The sequence below is a fragment of the Apostichopus japonicus genome, chromosome 23 (genome assembly GCF_037975245.1).
Source record: "Apostichopus japonicus isolate 1M-3 chromosome 23, ASM3797524v1, whole genome shotgun sequence".
NCBI lineage: Eukaryota > Metazoa > Echinodermata > Holothuroidea > Aspidochirotida > Stichopodidae > Apostichopus > Apostichopus japonicus.
The window spans coordinates 12,181,703-12,206,267 of record NC_092583.1 but is presented as its reverse complement, the minus strand read 5'-3'; the positions used below and the strand labels follow the sequence as shown (position 1 = coordinate 12,206,267).

The 24,565-nt window shown below is 36.7% G+C and overlaps 1 protein-coding gene and 1 long non-coding RNA gene across 8 annotated transcripts in view; one reads left to right on the top strand and one right to left on the bottom strand.

Moving 5' to 3' along the window:
• Positions 1-24,356, bottom strand: part of LOC139964663 (nose resistant to fluoxetine protein 6-like) — a 45,419-nt gene extending 21,063 nt beyond the window's left edge. For 3 of the 6 annotated variants that reach the window (XM_071966454.1, XM_071966455.1, XM_071966457.1), the window contains exon 1: positions 24,183-24,350. Coding sequence is in view for 3 of the 6 variants with exons in the window: in XM_071966453.1 (XP_071822554.1) it covers positions 5,462-5,575; positions 7,409-7,551; positions 13,980-14,151; positions 15,290-15,419; positions 16,510-16,623; positions 17,175-17,254; positions 18,298-18,460; positions 18,743-18,835; positions 19,570-19,666; positions 20,039-20,224; positions 21,171-21,379; positions 21,758-21,863; positions 22,200-22,293; positions 22,588-22,730; positions 23,309-23,522 (2,058 nt within the window). In the remaining 3 variants the exon portion in view is untranslated. Of the gene's footprint in view, positions 1-4,591; positions 5,576-6,543; positions 6,817-7,408; positions 7,552-13,979; positions 14,152-15,289; positions 15,420-16,509; positions 16,624-17,174; positions 17,255-18,297; positions 18,461-18,742; positions 18,836-19,569; positions 19,667-20,038; positions 20,225-21,170; positions 21,380-21,757; positions 21,864-22,199; positions 22,294-22,587; positions 22,731-23,308; positions 23,541-24,182 lie in introns of those variants that run through there. The other 3 variants (XM_071966453.1, XM_071966452.1, XM_071966456.1) reach the window with 3 other exon arrangements.
• On the top strand, positions 2,125-5,576 carry LOC139964665 (uncharacterized). Of its 2 annotated transcripts, none has more exons than XR_011792051.1 (3): positions 2,125-2,473; positions 3,399-3,503; positions 3,837-5,576. It is a non-coding gene; the product is annotated as an uncharacterized lncRNA (long non-coding RNA). The 2 variants fall into 2 exon arrangements; XR_011792052.1 differs by having other exon boundaries at positions 2,125-2,520.
• Positions 24,357-24,565: the final 209 nt, after the last annotated feature.

Sequence of the window (24,565 nt, the reverse complement as noted above, 5' to 3'; positions counted from 1 at the left end):
TAAGGGTGCTAAGATGAAAAATGGTGCAGTATTTTGTGATTTTTTAAGTAAATTTGTGTTCAAGAATTTGCATTACGGCCTTTAAGCCTGTTTGCCTGACCAATTTTCAGTACAAGTAAACAGGTTGCTACCACCTCTCTCAGTACAAATGAACAGATTGCTACCACCCCTACCGTATGCAAATTAACAGGTTGCTACCACATCTCTCAGTAGAAATGAGCAATCATGATCAATCATAACATTGATATATTAGAGTACATATATTTACAGACCAGACACATTACGAGACTTGACCCTTGCAAAATCTTGGATCAATTTGTCGAAGTCAGTCTCTCTGAGACTTTTTTCCCACTCTGCACCTTTCATATTTCTTATTAAAATATTCTTTTGTACCCCGAAATTTTCTTTCAAATACAATAGTAATTTATTTTGTCTTTGGATTATCTTTTGTTGCAATTGAAGATGTCACTTTTGATTAATAAAATAATGAAATTGAATTCACGAGCGAACTTTGCACCAAATAATACAATGGAGATATCTTTAACTATTATAACTATTATATTTTTACTGATATCAATAGTCTGGCACCACTTAATATAGGAATTGTGCTCATAACCTGAAAACTCCAGCAATCTATTGTAAACTGCTTTAGAACAAAAAGAACCACTTGCATGCAGAGTATTTATATAACTATTATTAGGAAAAATAACCCTTAAAATTGTATCATTGGATAAACCCTTCAATTTTTCCTTAATAGAGCTGATAATACAATAATACTCCAACAAATTGGTTGATATATTAAACTCTTGAGTAAAATTATCAAAAGTATTAAAAGTACCATTACTAATCAAATCTCCAATGAAACGTATACCCTTGTAATACCAACGCGTGTAATATACTGGGCTATTTCCAACTTTAAATAAACTGCCATTCCAAATTGGCAATGTTAATATAGTAGTATCATTGTAAATAGTAGAGAAAACATCATGAAGAAAATTATGTGTAGTTTCAAAAAGGATCTTCCAAAAAGGATTACAGATTTTTGAAGTCACTAACTTCACATAAAAATCCCCATGATCAAAGAAAGAGTCAATACTTATATTGTACCTAGTACGTTAAATACAGCAGACAAAACTAGAGCTCTTGCTCTACAACAAACGACCAAAAGTAGAGATCTTAAGAGTAATACAATGTTTACAAAAATCTACCATTTTCAATCTTCCATCGGGGTATCCTTGTATTAATTGTCTTCGACTTATGCGGTCTGGTTTATTTTTCCACACAAAACGGAAAACCATGGAATGTACTCTTTCATACACTGTACGAATGCTATCACCCACCGACCATCGAGGAAGCCACTTTGGTTCAAAGAAATAATATTAGGAAGAACTGCCTTCATACGATTTGCAATGCAGGAAGATGCAATTTTATAAGACACATTCAGCAGTGAAATTGGTCCAATTCCAATTCTTCAGACAAAACGAGGTTTCTAAGAAGATGCCAAATAGCTTTGGAATCGCCTTTATACTTAGCAATAGAATCTCTAAAATAACTTTTTTTAGCCGATCGAATTAAACTAATAACTTTGTTTCTCCAGAATCGATATGTCTCTGGATCATTTAACCATTTGGGTTGATTTTGGGCTGGATTTTATTTTTTATTTACAATATTTATAAAAATATTTCCCCAATTTTCTAACGACCGATTTGCATCTGATACCTGAAACACAATTGTCAAGAGCAATTATTTTGTCATGCTTGAACACATTTACCGTCTACTTTATTTGTCGCATGATAGTTCATAGTTTCGTGCAATTTCTTTTTAGATGTTGCTTGGTGTGAGGCAGCGTGTTTCCAAGTGAAATATATCGGGTAATGGTCACTCAAACTTAAATTTTTGGAACTTCAGTATTGGCAATTCGACTTTCTTTAGTCGTATAAATATGATCAATTGATGTGCACGATGAATTAGTTTCTCTAGTTGGTACCTTTATTACTTGCTTCAAGTCATACTTCTCCATGTCCTGCGTCATGTTATGCAAAGTCAATTTGTTTGTGTCTGTATACCATGTTTACCATTCTAAGTATGTGGCCGAATTCCTTTATTGTAGTCAAGCCACGCCATGCTGAATACCAAGGTGCAGTTACGGTCGGCTGAACTCGCTATATAACGAACAGTTCGACGGTGGCTCTAGTCCTCTTTCCCGTGATGCAGCCTCTCAGATCCTCGCCTGCTGCTGTTTGAATTATTCTTTCTTGCCATAACATGTGAACCTAACTGGATTTTTATCTTATAGCAACCCTTTCCGTTTCCTGTAACTCTGCCCAGCAACGACGTCTATATCGTAATCAATCAGAATTAATAACCTGCTTACCTGGACTTTTATAAATACTTACCTGTGGAAAACGCATTAACCAGTCTCGTACCAATAGGCCGGACCAACCCCTACACCACCGGACTCTACCAAAAGGAGGTACCTGTGCGCGCGCGTTAACTTAAGTTCTAAGTTTGTTAGTACCGGTACGTTGTTTTTTGTTGTTGTATAATTTCATGTAATTACAAGGACAGTTCTACTGTGTCTCATTGTACATGTAACTGCCCTTTCGTCTACTTTCTCGTCTGCCGATTCCTTTCCCACTCCGACAACAACACTTAAATATAACTACAACCTGTATCTGACTTTGTAACAGTCCACTTTTGTTACTACCACCTAATAGAGTTATGTTAAAGTCCTCGATGATAACTATGTCATATATAATAGCATGCAATTGATCCACCTTAGCTAAAAGGTGATGAATATTCATCAAACCAATTTTGATGACATTATTGATTTCGTGGTGGTCATAACATTGCTGAAGTGATTAAAAACATAGTTAAAACTCTTACTTACATCAATGTGTGTGCTATTCGGATGTTTATCATGGAGTACTTTTTGTGATTCATTATGGGTGTCGTCAGGGGTAATCCCAGGACAGGGGTCGTATGTAGCGGCATCCTCAATTTGGCCAAGAATCTAATACATGGGATTGTTGTTGAAGCATAACCTTTCCTTATATTCATGACGTCCACATGATCTGCACTAAATTGGGCGGTCAAAGCTTCATCTTTCAGAGTTATGGTTCTTTTCTCCACAGTTATAACAACCCCTTTGTATCTGCCATAAAGTGTTATGTAGAAATGATGGTTGGAATTTGTTTAAGCCATTTTGATTGGTATGTGCTCTGCCTTCTGTAATCCAGATGGTCACGTCAGCTCATCCTGCCTCACCATATCTCAAATTTCTTATTTTTTGGCACTTGAACTTGAAAGTGTCATTTTTCCCTCCTTCATCCCTCGGTAATTAATATTTCATCTTTTTTGCTAACTTATCAACGGTCGTACCACTTTTTTCTCGCCAGGTCTGCGAAGAGTTACAAGGTTACGTAGATGTTCCTGATGTATTAGAACTCCGCTACATCTTAACCAGACCGAACACGAGGGCAGTCCTGAATATTCACGACGAGGTAGCCAATCAGGAGAAAGTTAAATAAAGCCATGATTAGCCGTGGTTCGTCATGGTTAGAATACCTTGCAAACCATCTGTACCAGGTTTACGGCAAATTCACCAAACAAGTTATACCAAAATAGATTTGAAATTAAACACTGATAAATGGGGGGGGGGGGTGTCAAAATGATAGTCCAGCTGAAACAGAAAAGAAAACTAAAAAAGTACCTCTTTTCATTCATTGCAATCCAATTTTTAAGATATTTTCAATGTTATTCCTTCGTATTAATTATCCTGCCAACACTTCTGGCCTTTAAAAAACATTATCTACTATCTTGTTTTATTTTTTAAGGTATCAACATCGACGGTCTGATCAAAAATGTCATCGTGATAACTTGAACGATTTCTGTAATAACGTCAACACCGTCGAACAGGACATCCTGAGTCAAAGTTTGGTTTACCTTACCTCCTTCTTTGACCAAGGGACTTGCGTCAGATTACAGATGCGGTTCGGTTACACCTTGAACCAATTACGTACCGCCATCTTGAACTTCACCGACACTCGCCCACTTTGGATATCTTACGATGCACTTTTTGAGATCATAGGGCTCACTAGAAATGCTGGGTCAGTTAGCTTGACTTCAACAGTGTTTTGAATTTCTCTGTTCAATAACGGACAAGTGACCTTGGGTGAGGTAGATGGTGATAAGATCAGAAACTAGAATTTGTCATCCATATAGCTTCAATTACTTGAGCACTGTTTGAAAGAGAGGGGGAGCTATTATAAACATGATGGGTCATATCTATGATTTGGATACAAGATTGTTGGTTTTTAACTCCTTCTTTCATAGAACGTACCCAGGATCAGGAGCGAGGCTGAAGGCGCCAAGATCTTGGTAACAGAATCTGAAATACAGATCGGTAGCTTCACCATATGTGAAAATCAACTATAGTGTAACTTTAATTACAATCATTTTGAAATAAGTTGTCGGATATTTTGCGAATGGAACTTGATGATTAGTCATGATAAAAAAGTATACCAGAAGACAATGAAAAGAACAAAGAAGAAACGACGACAAAATATCTGTTGGTCTCTTTTTCTTGTCATTACAACAAAAGTTATGAATGGTAAGATGTCTGCATTTACAGAGAAAAGATATTTCTGTTAAAATCATCTTAATAAATTTATGATAAATCAATAAACCTAAGATTCGTGTCCACTTGTGGACTAGACAAACAACAACATAATAAACAATATACAAATGGCAAACTACAGGATGATGGTAAATTGTAAAATGCAATAGGTTTGGGCTGGGGGTGGGGAGGGGGGTTGAGAGGGCAGAGGTTTAGTTAAGTTTTCATGTGCAATCAGGAAGATGGTGTTTATTCTTACTACTGTTAAGAACTCATTTATGTAATATCAGTGCAATATATTATTTCAAACTTGTCACCAGTGCCTTTTATAGATATATGAAAACAATTAATAGCAGGAAATGGAAATGGAAATTTGAACCGTTTCTAAAATAAATCTTTTCCCCAGCAATGTTAAATCTATTGTTTTGTACTTTTTATTCCCATCATTTAGTTCTTGTTTACTCGTATTGTGCTTTGTTTGTTTAAGTGCTTTAAATATGTCTTTCAACTGCGTTATATTCACCCATGTATTGTTTCAGATTAATCGTAAAATTAAGATTTTAGTTGTTTAATATCTTAGGCAGTTTTCTGTTCATGATTTGTATATAGAATTATGTTGATCCTTAAAAAATAATAAAACCCCACGGAGTGCTTAATACTATCAGGTTATCACGTTACAGTACTTGACATCTATGCGTCTCATTTGAAACATTTCATTTGGTGTATAGCCACGTACGCTCAACTTTACTTTAAAGTTCGACAGCTCAGTTGTAATATCGTCACGATGTTCTGATGGTAGTATCGGTTATTTGTTCTGAGAAATATGAAATAGCTTACAATAGCTCATGGCCTTGGCAAAAACTTTTGCTCTAAATTGGCCACTGGAAGTTCCACGGAGAGATAAAGAAAAGCTGCAAACATGAACGATACACACGTCACTGCTACATAGTTGAAAATCTGTAACACGAAGAAGCAAAATAGAAGAAATTTACCATTAATTAATTAATGGGTGAATTAATTAAATCAAACGGACTGTGGTTTACATTCAATAGGTTAAAGTCTCAATGTGTGTTTGTTGATGATTTTTGGAAAACAAACTTTGAAAGCAGATTCAATATTTCTTATTCTAAATGCAATCTGACCAGGTGGGTTTAATGGAGAAAAGTTGTCGCAATCGAAATAAAGATATTTATTTTCTGATGCCCTTCTGGCGCGAACGATTTACCGTAAAATCACTGCGACCGCCCATATCAGCATGGTCTTTACACAAATGTAACCTATATATACTGATATAGTCCACTTTTTTTACCCAATTTCACGGAGGAAACGTCTGAAAACACCTGTTTATTCATTCCAATGGAAGGAAATGACACAATTTCGCAAGCTACATCGGTAAAGACCGAAAGAAAGATATATACTATTCAAGAGAATGGACCTAACACAGGCTAGCACACAAGCCCAACGCTCGTTAACAAAACAGAGAGATTTGATTGGCGCATGATCTGTTTGGAAGGGCTTGCAAATATTGAATGTAGTTTGTAGAATCTACGGACTGGTTAAAAAATCTGGCGAATTTTATTCAGCTCAAAATGTGTAACGACAGATAACTCAATAAAAAATTAATGTTATTAATATGAAAATTTCATAGAACGGTGTTATTTTCACTGAGCTTTAAGCTTTAAGTTAAAATTTGGCAAAACACATTGAGACATTAACTGTGATTCAAAAATTGGGTGCAATCCTATATCTGATTAATTTCTAATTACTTGTTTCGTTACACTGCTCTTCTTTTTATATTTACTTAATTAATAGTACACATAATTAACCAAGACCGTATAATTAATATTACATATAGATAACATTAACTTACATATCCTTTACATAATTATTATTATTATAAACATATTCCTTCATCTCTCTTGCGTTTATTCTTTCTGTTTCGTTTCTTTTCTTCTTGTTCTTTGAGAACAAATATTACTAGGAAAGTTAAATAATGGTCACTTACGGCATTCATTTCATCGCCAACTCTCAAAGTATTGTCCTTAAAATGAGACAGTTATAGTCTTTCAAAAAGTAACCAATTTCACTGTCATGGATTTTTAATGGTTGGTCATGACTCCCCAGAAATTGACTTTTTATTATCATGTGCTGCAATTTGGAGGCAAAGTAATTTGTTTTGACCTTGAATTTTAACAAATCTGTGAAAAGAGATGGCGGAGGACGATGTCAACAAAATTGAAACAGTAAAGAAACAGACTAGCGTTTGGCAGACAAAAACAAACAAAGTTTAAGGTTTACAGTCAAGTTTGAGGCCAATTCCCCTCCCACGACTTAGCAACACGTAACCCCTGGTCATTGGTTACTTGTCACACCCACACACCAAAGTGTGTCTCTACGCGTCCTCCGGGAGATTTCCCATAGGGTGCAGCCACAAACCGGCGCAGAGAACTATATTTACAAGTTACCTCGCAAGTCCCCATTTATACACCTGGGTGAAGAGAGGAGATAAAAAGTGCCTTGCCCAAGGACACAACGTAATGATCTGGCCAGGATTCGAACCTGTAAACCATAGATCATAAATCAACTGCCTTAACCGCTTGACCACCACGCTCTCACGAACATCAGCAAGAGAGTTCCTTGCCAAACTGGAAGAAATGGGGATTCGTTGTGCTAAAGTCCTTATTTAAACGATCTGTCTCTCTAAAAGTGTTGCTATTGCATTTTTAGGAGGTTACAAAGAAAGAGAAAAGAGTATGGTTGGTGAAGTTGGACAATACCACTGATACTTACCAAAACAAGAGTAGTAGTATAAAATGGCTGTCCTAGATTGCCGATGAATGTCCGAAATACAATAAGATGAATGAGATAGACCGTGTAAGACAAACGGCTCAATGGTACCCAGGCATGCCAACTAAGAAAGTTATTAATCCACCCTTGAGGTTAAAAGCAAAAAGAAATTGTGTTTAATACTAGATTTATCCACGTTGTAGAGTAAAGAGAACTTTACAATAACCACTAATTCCCCCTCATCCCCTTCCCGACCTCTCCCTCCCCCTCCCATGCCCATCCTCTCGACCCTGTATATCACATCTCAATGGTTTTATGTTCAAGGGCCGAGATCTTAATATTTGTTTTCCATAAGTTCCTTGATGGGGACACCTTGTCCCACCTGATTCATTTGTTTGTCTGACTTAACTCTGCTAAATAACATTTGTCCTACAGTTTTTCATATCATTTCATATTCAGCTTGTGTTTCCACATGGCATTTCAGAAATCACCACAACGTAAGTAACTTAACAGTCTTTGATTTAATAATAATAATAATAAAAAAATAATAATAGTAATAACAGGGGCGTATCCAGGATTTTCCAATAGGGGGGCGCCAGGCATGAATGATCGCCGTCCTGGGGGATGGGTCTAAGGAGAGGGGTGTACAATTTTGCTTTCAAAGAAGGGCTGAAATGCAAAATGGTGTCATATGCATGGGCGGCGATCCGTACTTCCGAGTGGGGGGGGGGGTATGACCTTGTTGACTATCTAAGCGTAGCGCCACCATGGGTTGGCGCGAAGCGTACAAGAACATTTTGGGATTAACAAACCCTCTAGATGGCCGGAAACGGCACTTCCCGAGGTTTCCATGCCGCATATACCCAACTTTAAAATAGGGATGTCATGTCCGAAATATCTCATAATCAGGATCCAAAATACTTTTTTTTTTTTAATTTCGGGTGTTTTTTGGGGAAAATTGCCCCTGTCAATCTTGTTTCAGGCGCAACGTTAGAATGTTCGAGAGCTCTGTTATATTATTCGATGAAGAAAATGGCCTCATGCAGGCTATTATAGGCCTATACACATGCAATACACAATTGCACATAGTTACATTCCTAGGTACCGATTGCTAGGGCATCCAGGTGAAACGTGTATTAAGCATTACCCTGGTTACATGAGATTCTCAGCTGTTCGAGGGAACATGTACGTGTGTAGGCCTACTATAGGGCCTATATGAATACTATGAGGGTGCATATATCCCTGGCATTTGGTGGGGGGGGGGGATATGGTGCATTACATCCCCTCCACCCATTTTCATGGGGGATATATCCCCCCTCCACCCAGGATCGCCGCCCATGGCCATATGTGATCCATTTTTCGACCTTAATAATAAGCAACATTTCCAGTAAATATGGACACAAAATGCACAATTTAGTATGGCTGGCATGTCATTTAGTGTTGATAGTGATAATACAAACACAATTACCATCTATGTTTCTAAAACTATTATGCCGCCGAACTTCGCCAGAACCTTTTCTTGGCAAACAAAAAATAAAGCATACGGGAGGGGGGGGGGGGGTTGAGCGATCACCGACATCTCACATAAAGATCGTCATCATTTTTTTTTTGTTTTTTTTTTTTGCTAAACTTTTTTTTTTTTTTGGTGACGGCCAATAGGGGGGGCGCGCGCCTGTTGCGCCCCCCCCCCCTGGATACGCCCCTGAATAATATTAATGGATTGATCTGCTTACGAGCCAGTGATGTCAACGTGACAAGTACCTCGGCTTACCGGTCTCCGTGTATTTTGCTTTAGAAATCCTGCGAAAATATTCCGCTATACTCGATTGTGTAGTATATTCTGTTCTTATTGCACTATCCGTGTGAACTGAGCAAAAAATACCACGAGGACGACAAAAAGGTAGCGTAAATCGTAAAATTGTCGACGACTCTGCATGACAGCTTAGGCTAACTTCCAGCCTAACGTCGCTAAGCCAACCCAACCCATTACGTGTTGACGTGGACTCAGACACAGAGGAGGATTTTGCACAAGATGTTAATGAGAATGTAGATACAGACTACGTAGGACATTTGTGCGTGGGCCTAACTCCATTCAAGTCGAATTCAACAAAGCCATCTTAGATTTATGGCATTCAATATCTGAATTACGTAACGAGAACGCTGCCTTGAAGGAGAAATGCTCTTCTCTTGAAGGAAAAGTGATCAGACTTGAGGAGGTATCCAGAAATCACGACACCCTTATCAACAAACAGGAGAGGTTCTCAAGACGGAACAACATCAGGATTATTGGGGTTAACTCTCAGGATGGAGTAGCTTGCTGCCAAATTACAACTACAATTTTTCGCGGAGGCTGGCGTAAGAGATTGCAAAATCGAAAGGGCACATCGGGACGATAAACCAACTCCGGGGAGGAATCCAGACATCCTGGTGAAATGTTCATTCTATCAAGACAAAGTTACTATAACAAAGCATGCCCAAAAGCCTCGTGAATAAGCAATACTACCTTGTGGACGACCTAACCCAAGTAGATATTAAAGAGAAAGGGAGATGGAAACCCCAAGTGCAAGATCTCTACCAAAGGGGGACCGCCTTCGATTTTCTGGTGGCCTTTGGCAAGAAAGTAATAGCAGGCATTTTAAGGTTGAGTAAAAGCGACTTCTCCCTACAGGTGTACGGCGCAGTGATTGGATACTACAACATTTGATGTTAGCCCATATTTCGCGGTGATTAGCATCACCGGGAATTGTCACTATCCCACGATGGGAACACATTAGGAAGAAACCCTTGAGCTTGACAGTCCTTTTGACGGATGCTCGAAGGAATTCATTCTTTGTTGAGTTTTTGTTTTGTGTATTAGTGTTCTATAGATGGTATTTTGTATTTTGTGGATTGGTGGAACATCTCAATTGTTTTGTTTATAAGTATTAGGCCATAACTCACGAGTCATATTAAAATTTGCTCTTATCATGTACGTGGGCTTATAGGCAAGTTAAACAACGTAGATCACAATTCACCTATTTTTATAGACACAATTTCGATATTATCTATGCCCAGGAAACCCATAGTTCTATTAAGGATGAGAGTTATTGGAAAAATTAGTCGGGTGGTAGTATTATTTTTCCCACGGTACTACTTCAAGTAAAGGTGTCGCCATTTTCTTTAAGCCTCCCGTTTCTGCCAAAGTTCATTCTGATCGTTTTGGTAGATGTTTAATCGCAGATGTTTATATTGATTGTCGTAGTTTACCCTCGTGTGTACTTATGGTCCTAATCTTGATAATCCTTCTTTCTATAGTAATGTCTCTCGTTTTATTGGGACCTTTGAGTGTAATACTGTTATCTTGGGAGGGGATTTCAATTTCCTTTTTTTACCATGACTTTATCTCTGACCTCCCTGATTTCACTTTAAATGATATCAATATTGACCCCTATAACGGCATACTCACACTTGAGGAATGTTATCAGGCTTTATTTTCTATGCCGAATGGGAAGTCTCCTGGCACCCACCGACGGGTTTTCAAAATGATTTCTATAATCACTTCTGGCCTGTTTTAGGGAAGTATGTCGTTGAATCTTTCAATTTTGCTTACAACCGTCACTGTTTATCTCCGGAGTCAAACAGGGGTATAATTACTCTAATTCGTAAACCGGATAAAGATCATGAACAGCTGAGTAACTATAGACAGATTAGCCTTTTGAATACTGATTATTCAATTTGTGCCAAGTCTTTGGCTAACCGACTGAAGCAGGTTAGTTTCGATATTGTTGGGGACAACCAAACAGGTTTTTATTAGAAATCGTTTTATTGGAGAAAATATCCGTTTGGTATTAGATTTTATTAATTACACAAATAAGTTTAATAACCCTGGTTTTCTTTTCTTTGTTGATTTTGAGAAGGCTTTCGACCGTGTCATATGGAACTTTATTGACCGTACTTTGCTCTATTTTAAATTTGGTGATAGCTTCTGTACTTGGATTAGTACTCTGTACACTGGTAGTACCGCATGTGTATTAAATAACGGTCATTCGAAGGGCTTCTTTCCTATTGAAAGAGGAGAAAGGCAAGGGTGCCCTCTCAGTCTTTATCTTTTTATACTTGTTGCTGATATTCTTGCTAGGAATTTTTTGTGACTCTATTATCAAAGGACTTAATATTTTAGGACATGGAATTAAAATTTTGCAATATGCAGACGACACAACCTTCTTTCTAGATGGTAGTCGTACGTCGTTAATTAGATTAAATAATGTTCTTGATAGCTTTACCTCTGCGTCTGGTCTTAGTGTTAACTACAGCAAATCTCATCTTTTCCCACTTGGTCCATTAGTGAATAATCATCCAGTTTTTATTGGTGATATGAACATTACGATTACTAATGGTCCTATCAAAGTTTTAGGAATAAATTTCACCCATGACGGAAACGAGTTATTTCTTCTTAATTATTTGCAGAAACTCTCTAGGCTGAAAAAAACAGCTTAGAATTTGGAGTGGTAGGAACCTTACCCCATTTGTAGAAACACCATCGTTAAAACTTATGGCCATAGTCAGCTTGTATTTCTTTTTTTTCCAGTTCTTCCAAACCCTCCGACTGACTTCTTCAAGAACGTGCAGAGTACCATTTTTTATTTCATTTGGAATGGCAACCCAGATAAAGTTAAGAGAAATACAATGTTGAATACTATCGACAACTGGGGGGATTCAAGGTAATTCATATTCAAAGCTTTGCCTACGCATTAAAAGCCTCTTGGTGTAGAGGTACAAGATACTAACAATATTGGTTATTGGAAACTTTTTTTTCATCATTTTCTTTCCCAGTTTGGAAAAGATATCATTTTTCATTGTAATTTTATGCCAAGGATGTTAACTGTATTGATAATAATTTTATTAAGGACATTTGAATAGCTTGGAGTAAAGCCACTTTCAATGTTCCACAGGATAACTATGGAAATCAGATACTTTGGAATAATTCCCACATTAAAATAGATAATTCAATTGTTTATGGTATAAGGCTTCATAATGTGGGTGTCACCTTTATCAAAGATCTCTTTGATCCTGACGGAAAGAAATTGTCCTATGACATGTTCATTAAAAATGTAATGTTCTTAATTATCCATTCACTAGATTTTACGGATTATTGTCAGCAGTCCATTAAGACTGGATTAACTCTATCCATTCTACGGGGTCGAATGACACGAGCCATTTAATTAATTCTATAAGCTCTTAAGCAGTTAAGCTTTCCCGTATAGTCTACCCTCTGTTAATTGCTGGCATCACCAGCCCACTTAAAGCCTGTGCTAAGTGGGATCTTAATTTTAATTTAAATCAGAATGATTGGGCTATTATTTTCCAAATGCCATTTTGCACCGCTTCAGAGGCTAATGTTAAGTACTTTCAATGTAAGTTTATTCATCGTATTTTAGGAACGAATAAACTGCTTTATTTAATGGGGAAAGTTGATAGCCCTCTTTGTACTTTCTGTCATATTCATGCTGAGACCATAAAACACTTGTTCTGGTCCTCTCATGTCACTTCTAGTTTTCTTTTAGACTGTGAGCAAAGGTTTTTTAAGGCGGCAGTTTATATTTTCGAAAAGAGATATTTTCTTTGGTCGATGTCCAATAATTTCTTTGTACTGTATTGTAAATATTATGTCTTTGATTGTTAACTGAACAAAAACATGCCAGATTGCAACATTTTTCCCAAAAAATGAAGTTCATTAAAAAGTTGAGAAACACATTGCTTTCAAGAATAGAACTTCAAAGTCTTGCAGAAATAACTATAAAGCATTGCAACAAAATCTTGCTAATTGCATTGATGAATTGGAAAATTAATTTTTCGTGTATATTATACTGTATACATTATATTGTCCGTGTATGAATTATGTAACATACGTACCGTGTTTCATGAAATATATATGAATAAATGAGATGGGGAAAAAATCATCATCATCATCATCATCATCATCATCATCATCATCATCATCATCATCATCATCATCATCATCATCATCATCATCATCATCATCATCATCATCATCATCATCATCATCATCCTCATCATCCTCATCATCATCATCATCATCATCACCATCATCACCATCATCATCATCATCATCATCATCATCATCATCATCATCATCATCATCATCATCATCATCATCATCATCATCACCATCACCATCATCATCATCATCATCATCATCATCATCATCATCATCATCATCATCATCATCATCACCATCATCATCATCACCATCATCATCATCATCATCATTATCATCATCATCATCACCATCATCACCATCATCATCATCACCATCATCATCATCATCATCATCATCATCATCATCATCATCACCACCATCACCATCATCATCATCATCATCATCATCATCATCATCATCATCATCATCATCATCATCATCATCATCATAATAAGAACATACAAATCATGATGACGATGATAATAATAATAATAAATAATGAAGATCATAATCATAATAATAATACACGTTACCTTCTCGTCAAAAATTTATTGGAAGAATAACGATTGATGTTAAAATTAAAAGATGGTTTACCTGATTTGACAAGTTGGCAGTATAGGACGACCCATGCCAGGAAAACTCCCCATGCAATTCGATGCAGAGCTTGGAACGTGACGGCAACTACTGTACCAAGTGATTGCGCTATCGTACAGAGAACTAGTGTACCCAGTGACGTAGCAACCAACCAACCAATCACAGCAACGGGCTGATGGGAGAGAATGAAAGAAATATTGATGTTATTCTACAATAAATAGGGGGAAGTAATATATATGCTGCCATGACAACAGGGGTGACTAGGAGCTTGGGAATTCGTTGACTGAGCCTTGCCTATATAGTCGGATCTACTCAATACATCCATCGTGGTAATCCGAATCGAAAAAAGATAAGACACGACGACAATAAATATTCATGACAAAGATCATGACAATGATCAAGATGGCAAATATGCCTTTCGGTTTATGAGACCAAAGCCGCTACTTTTTTTTACCGGCAAAGGAACTGTGTATAGCGCCACAAAAAAAGTATTTGTTAGAAAAAGTCAATACACTAAGTCACGTAAAAGAATATTAAAGTAACTCGAGAAGTTTTACATCCATTTACCTTGTTTTCAGGGTTGCCGAACAGTTGGTGAGTTATTCAAGGTTTCTAAATTTTTTCCTCTAAAGGATTAGTATAATTACTCATTTGGTATAATTACTCATTTATCCTAAAGCATGGATTCAGAAACTCGATTATTGGGTTTGGGCCAGCATGCATTTTGATTGTTCTGTATGTTACATAGTATGTTTACCCATGGGCCAATCTATCGTTCTTTGCTTATGTCTTATGTTTTCTCTTGTAATTCTCTTAAGTAAATCGTTTGTCTGGTGGAAATATATATATCTATAGGTGGAAAGCCAATTCATGGCTATTGTATCCCTGGCTATTGTATATATCATTCTGCACTTTAGCCTGGTACTGCGATTATAAAGATTGCTTTAGTTGGAGGTTGCTGTATCTGTTACCCGCGGCGCGACTCCTCGTTGTCGTGTGGTACTCAGCCATTTTGGGTTCCATATATCACGTACAATCAACTCCATGGAAGAGGGCGCTACTTCAAATCGATATTGATAGTGTAGCTACACTTCAAGCGGCAGTGCTAGCAAAGCTTTTATTAGCCTTGTTATAATAAGCTTTTGTTATCGCCAAGTTTTATTCTTGTTTTTTTTTTTTTTAACAAAAGCCTCACACTGATTGGGAAATTAAGGTAAAAAACCAGAAGATTATTTCCAAAAGTCTTTTCTTGTGGTTGGCGCGTTTCAAACTGCGACCTGTGTAGTTCACTAAGAGTCTACACTTCTTACCTTAGGTAATATGATTTCTTTGTCCTTTGCTTTGTATAAAATAAACCCAACCACCATACCAACGAGGTAGGCCTGCATTCTGATGTATGGTTTGCTATATATTATATCAAGATAATCTCCTCCAAATAATCTAAAACGGAAGAAAACAAAGGGTACTTGTTAATATTTTGTATTTGCTTTGAATATCTTTTTTACTGTTCATCCATACCGATTATATAAACTATAACGAAAGTGAATACATACAATTTTCGACAAGCGGACTTAGATTTCACGTCAATTATTACATTGAAAACACTATATTTATGGGACACAAAACTTTTTGATTATCGATGAATAACTCACGCCCTAGGAACCAAAGCCGAAGCCAAACTGTTTTAACCTGCACTCAAATCTCTTAGATAGACTGACGTTAATCCATGCATGTGGCTATGTGTGAATATTGTATCATTGCTTGACCAGACTGCCCAAGCAAAAAAAACTACTTTTCAAATAAATGGACAGCCTACACTACTGTAGACTTTAAAACCTAATGAATATTGTTATGGTGCAGCATGTTACTTTAAGAGTTTCCCTTGCTAATTGCTGTGATATACATTTTACTTTAAGAGTTTGTCACGCTCATTGCTGGTATTTACTATTATTATACTAATATGAAAGCATAGAGCACAATCAAGTTACGGTCGAGTAAGCTTATAGAATGGTATAAATTAGTTTCCAAGGAGAGGCTCGTTCTCTTCTCCTAGTGGCACCAGCCTGTCTGTCACGCCACGTTAAAATCACTATGAGGTCTGCTTACCCTTGAAGATTTACTCAAGAGACACTGATTAGATTAATTTTTAAACACTTCCTCTCTAATCGACTATCTTGTGTTCGTTTCCTCCAATTCATAGTATCTGGACTTCGTAACAATAAACATACCTCTACATAGAGTAAACTACGCGTTACTACATTTTAAGGTTAAATTAATTTAGAAGCCAGTTAGAAATGAGATAGACGAAACCACCCCGCACCCCCACCCCTCTCTTGTCAATGTATTGATATTGCTCTTCATTTTATCGCGCACATTGGTCAAAAGTTTATCTTTGTTCCGATTTTATATGAAGGTTTTATCTTTGAACAATGTTTATACTTCGTGTTGAAAGGACGTTTACATCATTAGTGATAAGTACATTAGTGATAAGTACAAGAGCAAATGATACATTGACGTATATTTTACTCACATTAGATTAACTATTGTTGACGCACGGAAATGATACTCAGCTACTATTATCCCATTGACGATCACACTAGCGCTTACCAGGACAGCAGTCAAAAGCAATCCCAGCCTTTGTGATCTGTGGAGGAAATATATTGTGATGAAATGAAGGAGAAAATACGAAAACGTGTTTTTTGTTGTTGTTTTTTGTCAGAGAGTGGAGGTCCAATGGAAAGGTAATGAACTTTCGATCTAAGAATTAACGTTTCGAATCCTGGCGAGATCATTACGTGAGCTACCTGCGCGGTAACTTTTAAATTTATTGATGTTCGCCGGTTTGTTTATTTGCACCCTACGGGAAGTTCGGCAGATACGTCGATGTGGCTCATTGTGGTGGTCGGTGAGTGAATTACCAGGGGTTAATTTGTTGGGGGAAAACCGTGCGAGAGGGCCTTGCCTTGATACTAATGAGGGAACAGAAACTGTAAAATACAGGCGAATATATAAAGTCGACGCCAATGACCGAACTTTTACATAAATGTAATATATATTATTGAAATTGTAGTGTGTTGGGAAATCCAGAACAGTGATAAAACTTCCAGCCTCCACCGGGAATCGAACCCGGGCCTCCCGCTTATATATGTTTATATATATTAATGGACGTAATGTAAAATACCTCAATAGATTTACCTGTAGAGTGAGTAAATTATGAACGGGCTCACAAGGAAGAGCTGCATGTCTACGCTAAGATACCAAGCTACGCCAAAACACTGTGGAGAATAATGCACAAACAAGGCAATAATTAACATATAGGTCCAATATAACTAGAGTATAATAAACAGGGTACGCAAGATACAGTACAGACTCAGTGGCCCGAGTGGCGTTGCGGTAATGAATGCTACACAACCACTCCCGCCCCCCCCCCACTCCAGCACCTCCCCCCCCAAAAAACAGTAAAATATTATTATATACACGTACGCAAGATACAGTATAGGCTCAGTGGTCTGAGGGGAATTTGAGTAAAGAATGATGCACGAAGCCCCTCTCTCTACCCCCCCCCCCCCCCAGGGAACAGTGTAAGGTCTGGAGGAGTTTGTAGATGAGACTATGGTAGTATAAGTTGAAGGTTGGGAGGGCGTTTCAGCGAAGAATGATATATGAAAAAGACACATTTATAATCAGGTCTGGTTTGTCTGAGGGCGTTTGTATGAGTAAATAACGATAGACGAATGGGACACAGTAATTGTAACTTCGGAGGGCCAATAGGTACAGAATAATACAGTAAGCTTAGCGATATGATGGGCGTTTCGGTAAAGAATGATACATGAAAACAGACACATTCTTGGTCAAGTCTGACAGTTTGAGGGCGTCTGTATAGGGAAAGAATAAGATATGTACAAGGTGCAGAAGACTAGTGATCTGATGGGCGTTTCGGTAAAGAATTATACACGAACGATACGCAACAAGGCTATACAAGGATGTAAGGGGCGTTGGGACGTTCATAATTTCCAGCCACCTACTTCTTTAGATCTCTGACCCCCCCCCCCCCCAAAAAAAACCAGGAATAGTTTTACTTGCTCGTGTGCACAGTTGGTAGCTTATTTAAACTTTCTTGATCAATTCTTTTGTAAGAGTAGTGTTGATGACTGGTACAAATAGAACATAACATAATATCATAACATAATGTCAACAGCTCTCATGTTGAAAATATTGATCATCTTCTATGTGCGTATTAACCAAGTATAAGTTAAATTTTGCGCACGTCTACAACCACAATAAAAAAAAAACTTCACTCCTTGTAATAAATACTCACATGACTGGAAAACTGGAAAAAATTCTGTATGTATAATAAATTTGTCCACCAGTAACTCTCACAACGTGACCTGTCCATCAAAGTACCCATCATTGGTCCCCAGTACGTATGGGGTGCAACAAATACCCATATTGCCATGGCAACGACCAGCATTGGTGTCAATCTATAGAAAGGGCGGGGGCACAGATGACCGTTATACTTTCTTTCATTTCCAAGCATTTAGATTGAAATTTGATAACTTAGGTAGAGATTATGTCTTAAATATTTGAACATGTATCGGTTTATTGTATTTCCTCACCGAAACACGAAGAAGGGTAGGGGAATGGTAGGGAGGGGTATTGGATGGGTGTAAGGGGGAGATGAGAGGGACCCAGGGGATCTGAGGCTGTATATCGAATTCATTTTCATATTATCCTAATCTCACTTCTGTTTCATAGTTTCATACCTTATGTATCTGTGCAGGAAAAGCCAAGGCCAGGAAAGACTTCCATTGTTCTTTTCCAGTTTAAATAGAGTGGCGTAACAAATTAAAAGGCCGCTAGAAATGAAGAATACAATGCTAGTTTTAAAAAAAAAGCTGGGTTATCCATTATTAAAATATTTAATAATCTTTCCGTGTTTCATGTACATTAGTTCATTTTTCGGTGCGGAATATGATGTAGGATGAAAGATGCAGTTAGTCGGTAATTCATTGCGATCTCTCCGCCCGCCATCTTATCTGCAAAGTTGACATAGCCTTACTCAACCTCTGTAATATAAATCGTTGTAGGTCTATAACGTTAGGCAAGTAATATGACCTTTGTAGGTGACGTATCCCATGTGATACGTGAATGAAGAGGAGGAAAGGAAAGATGAGGCGGAGATGGAGGCGAAGGCGGAGAAGGAAGGGGAATAACAAGATAAGGAGAAAGAGGAGGAGGAAATATAGGAAGAAGGGATGGGAAGAGGAGGGAAAGAAGAGAAGGAGCGAGAAATTTAAAAAGCAGAGAAAAATGAGGAGATGCAGGAAAATGAGGGACTGGATGAACAGGAAGAGGAACACTGGAGAAGAGGAGGCAGGAAGAAGAGGAGAAGTATGAGAACACATGATGAGGAAGAGATATGGAAGAAGGAATGTTAATATACACTTTAATGAATAAACCACCATACTGTCCATATTGAATATTTTATTGTAGGACAAATGGTGTGGTCGCTTCGAAATTACGGCAAAACATATTGTCTGCTGTAGCCTGTACGCATAGAATATGTAGTGTTTACTATGTATAAACTTACCTTAAAAAGAGAAAAGTATCTACAGGTAAAGAACCGTTGAATACAATTATCTGGTAAAAGGCTGATCTAAGCATCCTCAATCCGTCGTGTGGGTTAACTGTTTATATAGATGGAAAGTACACACACGTAAGTTAGGTTTTGAGCATGCGCACTCGATATCGTCACGGTAGAATATTAACTTGTGTTACACTTTATTCGCTACGTACCATATCCTATGGAACTTGAGGTCAAAATTAATAACCGCAAGATCATTAGGTTTGAACACCTAAGTAGGTTTAAAATCAGCGATACGGTAGACGACTTTAAAATGATTGCGAAACATCATGTTTATTTATATCAATTTTGTATCGTGTTTTATCCATCGGTTAATCAACGGTCAACCGATGACAACGTACCAAGCAGATATTCAAGTATATTTAACAAGTTGTCAAGTATGATAATGAAAAGCTAGTATTGTACTATAACTTACAAATATCGAGATATGATAATTTTGAATCTGTTGTAAGGCACACGTGAAACATGGCTATCCACATCATGGAGATTACTCGAATACCGTGTAAACATCCAATGTCTCGATTACCGTCAGAACCGACAACAGTTAACTTGGACAAGTTGCGGTTAAACGCAAACGACAAAAGTATTTGTTTTATGGTGGCTGGAGGAACGTAGAAAGAAAGAAAGAAAGAAAGAAAGAAAGAAAGAAAGAAAGAAAGGAGTCATTAAGTTGAATTGATTCAGTACTTGATTCACATCTTATCCATGTGGGCATGCTGTTGGTGTCGTCGAAATGAAAACGTGTTCATTGGAGGAAGGTAAGAATTTTTCTGCGAAATATTGAATGGATATTAATTCTCAACGAAATTATATCATTTCTTAAGCATATGTTATGTGGTCAACCTGTCTTGTAAGTGCGAAATTATTACATAACCTATCAAATTAACCAAAATTTCAACATTTTGTAGAAAACTGATAATTTTTTTTTTTATTTAACATTATATGACCGAACCTGCCATTTTCAGATAATTGAAACAGAATGTTGAATTAGGCCATCAATTTACAACAAAATGTTTAATTTATTTAGCATGTAAAAAAGCAATCTTATCATTTTTCGCAAAAACAAAATATTAATCAAATTAAAATCTTCTAAGTTAATGATTGAAGAGTATATATTTTTAGGAGATTGTAGAAAATTCAAAGTACGTGACAAGTGACATTTCGACATTTAACTGTAGCTATATACAATTATCTAAGTTCAATCAATTCGACAATGTTATATGTATTTGGTTAAGATATAACTGAGATAGAAACCAGCCTAACATTTTGCATAGATTCATTATGATTAAACTTGATCAATTATAAACGGGGGACGTCACGTAAATGCACGCTTGTCGAGCGACGTTTTGAATGATTTTGAAAAAAAACTGTAACCCTCCTTTATTCACGAATTTTGCGCTAAAACAGTCAATAAACAACATTGCTTAACATTTGTAGTATCTCGTATCCAATTTTGTGAGCTAACTTGACTATCTTCCAACAGAAACTGGTAAGATTAAATAGAAAAAAATATAGAAAAAAAATTAAGAACAAGACAAAATGCCTACCAGCTACTCTTCCTTTCACCGATTGTTTATTAATCTCTTGTATTGCTTCCTTTTCTTCATCTTTATCGATTGCTGACGTCATAAGTGGCAATGATTCTTCTGTTTCTGTACCATGTGGGTCTTTAACTTCATTATCATCATCATCATCATCAATGATATCAATAATAGAACCAATGATCATAAAAATACATATTAATCCAAAGACTCCCCTGCAAAAGGACGGAAAATTTAAAACGTTTTACATGACAATTTACGTAGTAGTTATTAGTTATTGTCAATTGAAAGTTTTATGTACCTAAAGAGCGATTGAGTGGACATATATTTGGATATATATATATTTATATATGGATATATATATATATATATATATATGGATAAATATATATATATAAATACATATATATATATATATATATATATATATATACATACATATATGTACGTATAGTACGCAACTAACCCGGCATGCTTGTGCTTCATAACATGAGCTGGGAGTCTTTATATGAGCCTATTTCGTCTCACGAAATCAACAATAAAATAATTCAGTTTTCTGTTGTGTTGAAATGAAATGAACTATAAAACCATACACTGTAATATAAAAACCGGTTGAATACGGTACTTTATTATTCTGTACACAGTAGGCTGTAGATGATACACCGGTTAAATTCACACCGGTACTGGAACGAAGATATGCTACATTGAGAGGAACGAAAGAAAAATGTATATTAATATATGCCGAGGAGAGATCTAACCCCAAAGATTTATGAGGTAGAAAAATGTTTGAATGCAAGTTCTTCAGAGACTGCATCTACATTGAACAGTTATGGGAAGAGGGGTGGAGTGGGGTGAGGTGGCGTTGGGGTGGATTGGGAATTAAAAAATTGCCTCAATGGCTACTTAGTACAATCAATACACGATATCCATGTATGTAGAGGGGGGGGGGGGAGGATAGGAGTCAGACCAATATTTCAGTGGTATTGAAAATCATTGCTGTTATTTGATGGAACACATCCATTATGCACGACTTACTAGTGAGCATTTCCACGTTATCGTTTATGCCATTATCTGAACAGATCTTCGGTGCACAAATTCCCCATCTGATGAGAAGTTGATGTAACTCCGTCTGATTAAGGATTCGGAGAAATAAACCAAAATCATAAAACAGTTGAAAGTTGTTAATATATAAATATATATATTATGATATAATTGAAATTGTAGTGAGTTGGATATCATAATATATGGATATATATATATATATGGATATATATATATGGATATATATATGGATATATATATATAATTGAATGTGTAGCAAGTGGTATGAACATGCAACTACTGTGAATGTGAATATATAAAAAAAAAACATGTAAACATGATTGGATAACGTTAAATAAAGACTGCAGGTTTGCAACATTACCATTGAGAGAGTTGCTGTGTTGACATTCATAGTTAGCATACAGTACTGGAAATCTGGTAGTTCTGTGCAACCACTGAAATGTCCGTACCAGCCTGTGTTTCCTGCTAGTAATCCGGTATTAGGTATCCCGAAAGCATTAAGAGCTGGATGCCAAAATAAATGAATAAATAAGTAGATAAATAAAATAAAATAAAATATATAGAAGAACGGTATAACCTTTTAGAAACTTATATTTGCAAATGGAATGTAGATTAGATAAATAATATAAAGACAAACTCGGATGGACATGAAAGAGTCGGAGAAAGAGAAAGGCGATGACAGACGAGCAGTTAGGCTTAGAAGCAGTCAGACAGACACAAATACAAACATAAAACACATACAGACAGACACCGACTTATGCTCTTAACATACAAGCAGTAACCAAAACTACAGCTGCAACAACGATATCTGAAAAATATGCCCAAATAATCAATTAATTCGGTCAGTTTAAACTTTTGATTCATTGATCATAACCATTTGTTATGTTATTTGGGCGGGTTCACATCAATGCAATTATGGTAGCTGATATTTTACAAACAACGTTTTGTTTTTGTATGAAATATCAATCCATGCCCTTTCTTTAAACAAATTAAAACACCGTATTACTTGGCGAGCAATCACGAGACTCTTACTCCTTTAAGCACATGACTCTCTGAAGTGTTGTGCTTAGTCAAAGACTTACCTGCCACTTGCGCGTTTGTTGCATTGTACAATACGTTGTACAATTCGTTCTTGCAGGTACTACCATCGCCTTCCTGATACGTAATATGATTCTTGATATCTTCAACATCATTTTCTTTCTTATCAGGATCATTGTTAACAGTTTCACAATGAATTACCTCTGCAGTGACCACGATAACTAGCAAATAGCTCAACAACTTGGTGGAGAAGATCATGGCTGAGTCCTAAATTTTCTTTGGGATTCAAGAGACAAAGAAAGAAAAATAGCATAAAAAGGAGGTGAAAAGGTATCACATGAAGGGAAATTTTGATTGAGACTTGAATCAGCGTTTCAACAATGTTTAAAAGTTACGCTATTAAGTACGAAAATTGTCACATCAAATAACAAATAAATACTGCATTCCAAAAAAGCCGGGCAGATGGAGCGAGGGGCGGGGGAGGGGTGGAGGTGATCAGGTGCTGCCAGAATTGTGAAAAACCATTGAATTTAACTTCAATTTCCATGGTAAAACCTGAAAAAGTGATCCCTCATATTAGAACAACCCCTTTCTTCAATGAAAGCACCATATTTCCTTCCTTTCTGTCTTGGTAAGAGATTAAGAAAACTATATTTACAAAGGAACCTTTAACTTAAATAGAAAACAACTTGCAATTAAAAAGTGCCGTTTCCTGGAGAAAAATACACATTCAGAAATTTGTGGTACATTCTAATTTGAAAATATTGAAAGACACATACACTTGAAAAACCCTAAAAGTTTTCAGATGCCAAAGTGGCACTATGACATCAAAATATTGGGAAAATGACAGCCACCAGACACGATTTTAAAACAATAGGATATAACTCTCAAACGAAGAAAAAAAACGACTTTTCTTACCTGTTTGTGGGCAATGTCTCTCTTTCTTTCTTTTATCACAAAGAACTCTATCACAGGCTAAGAATAAGATGATAAATTGGTTTAATATCTTCTTTAAACGACAAAATAAGATTCTACGTACCGAAAGAAAACTGCTTACTTATTTGCTGTATTCGTTGTTCCACAAGCCTGTCAACAACTAACCTTACATTGAATCATGCGTTTGATGCCCAGTTTCAAGGCTTATCACGACAAGACGAGTATTTATTTTCTCTTTGTTACGTTATCTGTTACTATCCACTTCACTTGTCATTAAGATCAAATGAAAAGGTTCTTACATTTATTGTGCTGGGTCAATGGGATCGCCAGTGGTACTCTAACTTAATCGACGTTCTTCATATCTC